Source organism: Orycteropus afer, unplaced genomic scaffold (genome assembly GCF_000298275.1).
Source record: "Orycteropus afer afer isolate SDZICR_OR568_19922 unplaced genomic scaffold, OryAfe1.0 scaffold00002, whole genome shotgun sequence".
NCBI classification, from domain to species: domain Eukaryota; kingdom Metazoa; phylum Chordata; class Mammalia; order Tubulidentata; family Orycteropodidae; genus Orycteropus; species Orycteropus afer.
In genome coordinates, this window is record NW_006921589.1 from 38325077 (window position 1) to 38336080 (window position 11004).

Consider the following 11004-nt stretch of genomic DNA (forward strand, 5'->3'; position numbering starts at 1 on the left):
AAAAAAAAAATTAGATATTACAAAGGGTATAAAATTCAATTTCCCCCTTAGTCCAGAAGCCCTAGCTTCTTCCCCGAGGATGCCACTGAAAACTTTTTTCCAAATTGTTTTATTTTCCCAAATATTTTTTGTATATCTCTGCAAACACATATAAGTATATATGCAAACATAGTTTTTATACAAATGGGAGCATCTTGTGGCAATGCTCTGCTTTTAGTATACCTTAGTGACCTTCTCATATCCAAACATGTAGATTTACCACATTCTTTTTAGAACTGGATATTATTTCATTGAACGGATATACTACAATTTAATCAGCCTGCCTTTAATTGAAGAACATTTAGGTTATTTCTAATACTTTGCTATTAAAAGAGTGATGCGGTAAACATTCTCATACCTGTGTCTGTACACATGATGAAGTACACCTGGGAGACAGACTGCTAGAAGTGAAATCACCACCTACCACTTGCCTTTGAGTCTATTCTGATTCATAGCAACCCCTGTGTGTCAGAGTAGAACTGTGCTCCATAATGTTTCAGCAGCTGATTTTTCAGAAGGAGATTGCCAGGCCTTTCTTCAAGGCACCCCTGCATGAATTCAAACCTCCGACTTTTTGTTTTTATTTTTAAATTGGCTTATTATTGATCTTTTGTTCTTGAGTTTTAGAAATTATTTTTTACATATTCTGGATCTTATACCCTTATCAGATATATGACTTGCAAATATTTTCTCCTATTTTACAGGTTATCTTTTTACTTTCTTGATAATGTGTTTTCTTTTAGAACAATTTTATTTTTTAAGGATGTTTTTAACCTTTTATATTGTTTTAAAACTGTATACAACACACCAGTTGTCAATTCAACATCTTCACATATATAATTCAGTGAACCAGGTATATCAATCTTGTTGTGGATTGTCACCATTTTCCATTGCCAAATTTTCCATGACTATAAACAGAAACACAATGCTTCCTTAACAATGATGGACAGAATTGGTAATTTAAATGTAAGCCAATTTTTCTATTTTTCCTTTTGCTGTTTGTGCTTGTTCCATCACATGTAAATATCCCTTGCCAAATCCTTATAGTTTCTTCTAAGAATATTACAACTTTAGTTGTTATATATCCAATGTTCATGGATCATTTTCAGTTATTTTTGTATGGTGTGAGTAGAAGTCAAACTTCATTCATGAATATGGAAATCCAGTTATCTATACCATTTATAAGAAGAGTTAAAAAGATTTCTTTCTCCATTGAATGGATTTGGCATCCTTGTTAAAAATGCATTGACCATATATGAGTGGGTTTATTTGTAGAGTTTCAATATCCATCCCATTATTCTGTATGTATATTCTAGGTCAATACCACACACATTGAACATCCAACCTTTTCACTAATAGTTGAATAGTTAATTGTTTGTACCACCCAGGAACTCCAGAAGTGAAATTACTTGGTCAAGAGGTCAATGGTTTTTCATTTTGATATATAATGACAAATTTTCCTCTCAAAATAATCGTCTATCCACATTAGATGATATGAGTTTAGTTTTTGGGGTTTTTTTTAGTATTTAAATAGCCAACTGTCTATAATTAAAGGCTTAATTTTGAAAGTATCTTCTATATAGAAAGTATCAAAGATGAGAGAGGAGTCACTGGTTTCTCAAGATTAAAGGGTTATCCTGATGAAAACACTTTGAAAGAAAGGGTTTACTGTATGCATATTAAGAAGGGCGAAGATGGGGGAAGAGAAAGGGACAAGGAAACAGTATTATAGGTGACAAATGGGGTAGAAAAAGAAATCTGAGAAATAGTCGGGTGCAGATATAAATTACTGAAATGTTAGACCATAGAAACAATTCCAAAAAAATTGAGGGGGGGAATTAAAGGATTAGTAGAGATGGTAAGGGGACCCTGGGTAGTGCAAACAGTTAACATACTAAGCTACTAACCAAAAGACTGGAGGTTCAAATCGACCCAGGAGGACTTTGCAAGAAAGGCCTGGTCATCTAATTCCACAAAATCAGCCACTAAAAACCCTATGGAGCACGTTCTACTTGACACACATGATGTCTCCATAAGTCAAATCAACCAGATGGCAGCAGGTGTTAGAGATGGTAAATCTGTTACCAGGCCCACCATATACACCCCACAAATCTAGGGGGCAGCATTCACACAGGAGATACCTCAGTGTCCACCTTGTGTGAACTTCAGAGGGATTTTGATCATTATTCCTGTAAAATGAGCAGTTCAAAATATTTAGGCCAACACACTGCCCATGTTTCTGGAAGAAAGTGTGCTATGTTGAAAGGAAACTAAAATCTACTCCTTTAAATCTTTAGAACACCCCTTCATGCGGCAGCCTTTGCTGATCACGTGGAGTGCTTGCAGCTTCTTTTGAGACACAATGCTCAAGTGAACGCAGTAGACAATTCAGGGAAAACAGCACTGATGATGGCTGCTGAGAACGGGCAGGCAGGCGCTGTGGGTAGGTACTTGCAGTGTGGACTTTGCATTCTTGCTTACTCAAAAGTCAAATTGACATAAAATCGAGACACCAGTTGTTCTCTTGGTATAAAACCTGAAATGCCATCAAGTCAGTTCTGACTCATAATGAGCCTGTAGGACAAAGGAGAACTGCCCCATAGCGTTTTCAAAGCTGGAAATCATTACAGGATCAGACTGCTGCTGCTTTATTCCACAGAGCTGCTGGTGGGTTCAAACCATCAACTTTCAGTTATCAGCCAAGAGTTTAACCAATGCACCACCATGGCACCTTCTTTTGGTGAAAAGAAGATGAAAGGGGCCACTAATAGTTTGACTTAAGCCACATGACTCTACATCCTCAATTATCTTCAGTCTCCTGTTAGTTGCTTATTGGTGGGCCTTGTAAAAATGACCCAACTTTCCTGCAGTGAAAATTTCTCACTGTTTAAAAACCAAATACAATGAAGAATCATCTTAACTGAATATAATGAAACTGTAAAGACAAAACTAATACCCTCAACCTTTATTTGGATGAAACAATGAAATGTGATATATGTGAACTGTGCTAATTTAAATATATTGTTCTCGTAGTAACTTCTTCAAAATGCATGTGATTACCATCTGTTGTAAGTAATCCTCTTTTGGCTTTTCCTATAGATATTTTGGTGAACAGTGCCCAGGCTGACCTGACTGTACAGGATAAGGACTTGAATACACCCTTACATTTGGCTAGTAGTAAAGTATGTAAGGAATTTAAAACACTCTTACTTGATATTATAATAATGATACCTCTTGAAAATCCGTTTATCTTAGAAGTGTGGATTGTAGCTCTTAAGGTATAGGTTTCTCAGGATGTTGTCAACTATAAGGAGAATAAGGAAAGGGCAGACCCACCCAAGTGTTAGTGAGGATGTGCTTTTTATGGCATTTGTCTTGTGAAATCTTTGCTCCAGTCTAGCTCCTTTGAAGCTGCCATCATATCTATGTCCACGACTGTGGTACCACAAGTCTAGTTAAAACTTTAGTTATATGGCTTCTAAAGTATAAAAGTTAATGAGGGTTTAATTAGGATTTGTTTTTATGGGATTTGCCTTATGAAACCTTTGTTGCAGTCCATCTGTCTTGATGTTGCCATTGTATCTATTTCTTTGGGTACTACATTTTGGTTTTAAAAACAGGTTAGGACCTTAGTAATATGGCTTCTAAAATATAAACGGTCCCACTTGTTTTTATTTGTTCCATTTGAAGACATAATAATAGCACAGCCAAAATCATTTGACTCTAAGGCAAATGAATGTCTCCATGTGTATTTCTACCCTCCAGCTTTCTTTCTGGTACACAGCCTGTGTGTGTTTGTTTGTTTTATAGCATTGTGTTGACATGTAGCTCAAGGTTCCTGCTACCATAAAATATGTATATATATTTTTTCATTGCTATCAAGTCAATTTCAACTCCTAGTAGCCCCCATTGGACTTCCAAAGCTATAAATCTTTACAGAAGAAGACCACCTCATTTTTCTTTTGTGGAGCAACTAGTGGGTTTGAACCACCAACCTTTTCGTTAGCAGCCAAATGCCTTAACCTCTATACCACCAGAGCTCCATATACACATAAACAGGATTTTACAAAAATGAAGTCATACTGTTTTCTAAAAACCTGCTTTTGTTACTAAATGATGTATCATGGATATCCTTCTTGAAGACATACATAATGGTGTTTTGGAAGATGTATGGTATTCCCCTTTAGGAATATCTCATCATTTATGCACTCATTCCTTATTGTTAAACATATAGCTTGCTTTCAAAGATAATAAATAATACTTTAGATAATTTTTTCAGGAAGCCTTAATCATTCCCTAGTTCCTAGACATGAAATTATTGAGTCTAAGGATATGAACATTTTTTAAAACTAAGTTGCCCTCTTTTAAGGTTACAACAATTTATATTCCCCCAGCAGCACATCAGAAGGAAACTTCCATGACATCTCTAAAATTATGTTTAAGAGCAGCATTACAGTATGATGCATCAGTGATAGTGGTTTATTTTAATTTAGTTATAATGTGAAAGGGGTTATATATACCCACTGTTAGCAAAAGTCTTGGCCATTCCTTTCACTAGTTGCATTTTCTCACTTCATGCTTTGAGTAGTTTTAGTGAATCTGTCTGAGTGCATTGCTTTTCAGATTTTATTGTGCAAAGAAATCACCTAGGGATCTTGTTAAAATACAGCTTCTAATTTAGTAAGTCTGGGGGAGAGGCTGAGATTTTGCATTTCTAAAAAGCTCCAGCAGGATGCTGATAGTGTTGGTCTGTGAACCACTGTTAAGTAGCCAGGATTTAGCCATAATCCCTTAATAGGACACTAGGCTTGAAATCATGAAAGGGCTCTGGCTTATCAATGGATTTCTAAAAATACATCAACCATCTTAAGTCTGTCAATAGAGTGGTATCATCCTGGTTGGGGAAGTAAAGAAAGTGCTTTCCTGAAATAGGGTTTCTAACAGTATAAGGGAGCTCTGGTAGCATAGTGGCTAAAGCACTTGACTGGTAACCAGAAGGCTGACGGTTCAAACCCACCAGCCACTCCTCGGAAGGAAGGTTGGGCAATCCTACTTCCGTAGTGATACTGCCTCGGAAACTCAAGGAGGGGTCGCTATGAGTCGGAGCCGACTGGACGGCACATAACAACAACAACAGTATAAGGCAGTAAATAATGATGAGTGATATAGATAATAAGTGTAATAGGAATTCCAAAGGAAGATAGATCACTGATGTGGTAATGAAAGGCTTGGGGAAGAAGGCAGGATTTATTTATGTTTAAAAGGTAATGTTGAAAGATTTAGAGTATTCTCTTAATTCTAGCCTTTCTTAACCAGCTGAACTAGCATCTGCTCAGTGACATTCGTGCTAAAAGTTATTTTAGAAATAATATTTTAGATAAGACCAAGTCCTAATAGAGGTTAATCATTAACTCTTAATCAGAATCTTAGCATTTCTGGGGCCCTTTAACCATTTGATTTCTAGAAGAAAAGAATTACTCAGAAAAATTGTCTCATAGAATGTTTTTAGGCAGAGGTAATTAATTCTCAATTTGAAGCATAAGGGAGTAATTTTTTCAGGAACTTGTCTGTGTCTTATCATTCTTTTTCTTTATTAGGGTCATGAAAAATGTGCCTTGTTAATACTTGACAAGATCCAAGACGAGAGCCTTATTAATGCAAAGAATAATGCACTGCAGACGTAAGTGTCAGTGTCTAAAGTTTGACGCAGACCCATATTCACGGTCACCTATTCAACAAATATTAAGAGCCTGCTATGTCCCAAGCTAGTGCTGGGGAGCATAGTGGGAAAAAACACAGACCTGGCTTTCCTTTCGTGAACTTTACCCTACATGCTGACCAAGATAGCCATTTTGAGTCATAATCCTTGTTTTGATATGCCTCCATATAATTTTGCAAAGTCTGTGTTTTCCTTTGCTGAGATTTCTGTAATGGTAATATAAATGTAGTGGGCCATTAGAAAATCTTATGGGCTGACATATTTGAGGAACCTATCTGATTATTAGTATTATGTCTTCTTACTGGAAAATGGCAGTTTTATAAATTGAGTTCCCTCAATAGAGTTGAAAAGTTTCTAAGCTATTTCTCTTAATTACATTTTAATATAATTCAGTGCCACTCTCAATGTGAAAGACCTAAAAGCTGCTTCATTTTCCATTTTAAGAAATTATTTATGTATTTGTTTTAAGGCCAAAGAAACACTGGCTTTTTTTCCCCTGCTTAAAATTCTTAAGCTGTGTATAGCAGAGTATGCTAAATTTGACATTATTCTTGAAGGTTTTATAAATTTGGTAAAACATTTGTGTGCATTTAGTAATAACAGAGTTTTGAGATGATTTATCTAAATGATGTTTTGTTTTTACTTTTTATTATAGTTTGGGTGAAAGTTTATAGAGCAAATTAGTTTTCCATGCAACAATTTATGCACATTTTGTTGCATTACATTGGTTGCAATCCCCTTAATGTAACTTCTCTTAAGGGTCCCCATTTCTGTCCTTCTTTCCTGCCCTTCTTGCTTTCTGAGCTTCGTTTTTGGGCAAATGTTGTCCTCTGGTTCATGTATTGAGGAGTACATCCCTTGCTTGGTGTTATTATTCATTGTATAGGCCTATTTTCTGTCTGAAAGTTGATCCCCAGGGGCGGGCTCTGATCCAAGCTTGAAGGATGTCTAAGGTTCACTTTTTCAGGGTTTCTACCAGTCTCTATCAGACCAGTAAGTCTGGTATTTATGATTTTGAATTTTGTTCTACATTTCTGTGTGTGTGTGTGTGTGTGTGTGTATGTCTGTCTCTGTCTCTCTCCCCCTCTTTATCTAGGACCGTCTACTCTATTCCTGATCAGAGTGGTTGGTGGTGATAGCCAGGTACCATCTAGCATTGCTGGTCTCAGGATAGTAGAGGCTGTGATTCACATAGTCCATTAGTCCTTTGGACTAATTGTTTCCTTGAGTCTTTGATTTTCTTTACTCTTCTTCGCTCGAGATGGGGAGAGACCAATAGTTGTGTCTTAGATGGCTGCTCACAGCTTTTACAAACCCAGTTACTACTGACCAAACTAAGATGTAAAACGTTGTCATTGTGGACTACGTTATGCCAATTGACCTAGATGTCCCAAGACGGTGATCCTAAGCCCCCAAGCTCAGTGTCTCATTCCCTCAAGGCATTTGGTTATGTCCAAGAAGTTTTCAGAACATTGCTCCCTGCGTGCTGTTATGGAAGTGATACTGATGCAACACATAACTTGTGTGAAACAATGATTCCAATGCCATGTTGTTTTTGTTGTTGTTGTTATGTGCCGTCGAGTCGGCCCCGACTCATAGCGACCCCTCCTTGGGTTTCCGAGGCAGTATCACTACGGAAGTAGGATTGCCCAACCTTCCTTCCGAGGAGTGGCTGGTGGGTTTGAACCGCCAGCCGTCTGGCCATAGTAGAAATAAATCATGAGAGAAAAGAACTTTCTACAAAACACACCTGACCTTGAATTCTTCCTCTGTCTTCATATCTGCAATCATTGAAGTTGTCTGAGATGCAAGTTATTTATAAAACCTTTAGAGAAATCTGGGCCAACCTGGAAGGACAGTTGGATCATTATCACCTGGAAAAGATCCGGTCCACAAATGTCTTTTTCTTTTTTTCTTTTTTTTAAATGAAAATATTTGAGTGCTATTTATACATTCTTGTCCTTTTTCTTTAAATGATGTGAGTTAACAAAAGTACACATTCTCACGCAAATATGTATCACAGTTGAAGCTTTGTGTTATGTTTTATAGACCTCTCCACGTTGCTGCACGCAATGGCTTGAAGATGGTAGTTGAGGAGTTGCTAGCCAAAGGGGCCTGTGTACTTGCTGTAGATGAAAATGGTAAGAAAATAACCAGTTACTACAGATACTTTCCATGTACTGGCTGAAGCCAGAATAAGTGAGAAAAATAGGAGCTAGTTAAAAAAGTAAGAATTGTCTCCCCTTTGGAAGCTCCACATGTGTGAAAAATCAAACAAGGATAATTTGTTCCTGTCTGTTTGTAAAACACATAGTCCACCTGTAGTCCCCAGTGCTGTCCATTTTGCATGTAATGTCAACAGCTGGTCTCTAACTCCTCAGAGTGGTAGTTAAAATGATTAAGATACACTAAAAATCTTTGGCATTTGAAATTCTAACTGCATACACTGACGAGTTAGGGATTACACATGTCATTAGTGCATGCCCTAGGGCTCAAATAAAAACCTTGCCCTGATTTTATTTCAGTTCATTCTGAGATCAAATCTATTATTATTATTATTTTAATGAATAGATCAGAACTCATGTTCCCAGTATGGAAATTTTGGAAACCTGAGTAAAATTTCTTAATTAACGTCTAGGCTCGAAAGCTTCTCCTCATCTACATAATGTTACTTTTCTAAATGAACTAACTCTTAGCAGAAGCTTTCTACTCTGCTCCCTAAGAAAAGCTAACGAATACTGGAATTGTATTAAACTACGTTACAAGCACAAGGCCATTAACCTTGGGGAGCAAAAGAGGAAGTTCTGGATATTTATAAGTCATTTTTTAAAATGTGGCATTTATGTGTCATTTAATTAAAGCATTATAATAAAAAGTATTAATGTAACTCAATTAACTGCTTATTACAGGTATTGGAATTAGCAGCTCGTTCCCATTTCTCAGAAGTAAGCAGCCATATTGACATCATTAGCTAACTCTTACTAGTTTTGGTTTTGCAGCCCCGTTTGTCCTAGCATGCACCCTGCTCTATCCCCAACCTGACTCATCTAGGATGAGCAGAAAGTTCTCTACTATTCCATTTCCTTGGTTTTCCCACCTCACATTCCCTCACTCTCTTATCATCACAATATACCTTAGGGTTGGCATGCAGGAACCCACAATTTTCTCCAAAGTAACCAAAGAAATTAGAATAAATAAGTATTGTTCTTCACAGATATAAATGTGCTGTATTTAGAGGTTTGTCCAACCTATAGCAACCTTAGGAACTAGAACCCTGGGCCAGTGATAATGTTACTCAAAAGCCTGGTCTGGTGCATAGTGCCTAAGGCATTTGACTGCTAACCAGAAGGCTGGTGGTTCAAACCCACCAGCTACTCCTCAGAAGGAAGGTTGGGCAATCTACTTCTATAGTGATACCACCTCAGAAACCCAAGAAAGGGTCACTGTGAGTCGAAATCGACTTGATGGCAGTGAGTATTTGGTGTTGAACTTAGAATCATAAATCCTACTATCATCACACAACTTTGTGGAATGCCATGTTAAGATACTTCCTGTCCCTTCTTTGTTTTCATACCAGAAAAAAGAATGATCTCTTAACTGGATTAAAAGCAAAAATCATATCAAATGCTGACAAAGAAAACATTTCATTTTATTAAGCTTCCTTCTCCAAATGATTAAGTGGCTCGTTGTAGGCAGGAAGACAGGACCAAAAGAAAAAGAATTAATCCACCTCCTGATGACGGCACCTGATTTATATGTTGAGGCAGTTCTTTTGTGGGAACTGGACCCATCAGATCTAAATGTTGGGAACCTACTTATGGCAAGTGTAACAATTTCCCCAAATACGTTGCATTTAGGATTTGGAGGCTTTTATTGGTGATGTGGCTGTTTTTTTAAAAAAGAAATTCTATTAAATGATAGTACATTTTGAATCACAGGAAACTAGTACCTTCCTATGTCTGATCTACTCAAATGATTCCATTTTTCTAAAACAAGTTAATTGACAAATACTTTATGTGGAGATAGGTAGCTAGATAGCTGCCAGTGAGTTAACTCCAACTTATGGTAACCTTCTGACAACAGAGTGAAACATGAGCTATACACAAGGTCCTGTGTCATCCTCACAATTGCTGGCAATACTTTATATAAAGTATACATAAAGTGATAAAAGTGCATTTGTCACTTTTACAGACATGTAACTTGCAGTATCTTTTCTAATCTGACAGTAATCACCTACAATTGAAAGTCATTGTTCTCAGAATGAGAGTCCTATTCTGGCCCACGCCTGAGGCTCATGGTGTGTGTGTGTGTGTGTGTGTGTGTGCGCGCGCGCGCGTGCGCATGCATGCACACGCTCTCTAAAGTGGAAACACCCTCCTGGTCATCCTGTTGCTGTTTTTGTGGAATTGTGTCCCACCCCTGCCCCCTCATGTGTCTATTCACTAGTTGAAGGCTGGGATTCTGGCTAACTTGAGATAATAATAGTGCTTGTTGTAGTCACGTGAGCTGAAAAAGAAAACCCTCCCTAAAATGTCTCCTCCACCTGTCTAGCCTTACCCCTAGCATGACTCATACAAAGTAACAACTCTTTTTGCCTGGCATGATTTTAACTCAACATACATCTCCCCTGTGAGGTCATATGAGATGTACTGTGGAATGCTCACACTTCCTTTGGATGCCCTGTACTAACCACTGCCTTGTCTGCATTTATGCCCAGGTCATACCCCGGCCCTGGCTTGTGCTCCTAACAAAGACGTGGCTGACTGCCTGGCCCTCATTTTGGCTACCATGATGCCTTTTTCTCCTTCCAGTACAATGACAGCTGTCAACTTCGTTTGTTTTAAAAAAGACAATTTGAGCAGGACAACCCTCTCCAATCTGGGTAGCATGGTTAGCCTATGTAGTAACAACATAGGTTCCGAGGATGGGTACAATGAAAATGATTCAGATTCAGAAACGTTTTAACTTTGGACTATAGAAGCTTTTCCTTGATATCACCCATGTTGGAGGAAAGGAAAGAAGCTTGAATTCCAAGATTATGTTGTATTCAAGTATTATTGTGGGCCCGAGCTTCCAGAAGCCAGTAAAGAAGGTATTAAACCAAGAGAGGGCAGCTAGCTATTCTGTAAGGTGAAGCAGTCACACAGATGGGCCTTGATTTTGCTTTTTTCATGTTTTCCTTAGATCTGAGTTACTTCTGTGAAAGTCTACCTCTCATTTTAAGTAAGGATTAAAAAAATGCATTT

The 11004-nt window shown here is 37.6% G+C and overlaps 1 protein-coding gene across 1 annotated transcript in view; it reads left to right on the forward strand.

Annotated features, from left to right (window-relative positions):
- The window catches only part of ANKRD44 (ankyrin repeat domain 44), a 272181-nt gene extending 261458 nt beyond the window's left edge, over positions 1-10723 (forward strand). Inside the window, exons 24-28 of the mRNA XM_042783608.1 lie at positions 2337-2482; positions 3139-3221; positions 5637-5719; positions 7808-7899; positions 10476-10723. Coding sequence (XP_042639542.1) covers positions 2337-2482; positions 3139-3221; positions 5637-5719; positions 7808-7899; positions 10476-10723 — 652 coding nt within the window. The remainder of the gene's footprint in view (positions 1-2336; positions 2483-3138; positions 3222-5636; positions 5720-7807; positions 7900-10475) is intronic.
- The last annotated feature ends 281 nt before the right edge of the window (positions 10724-11004 follow it).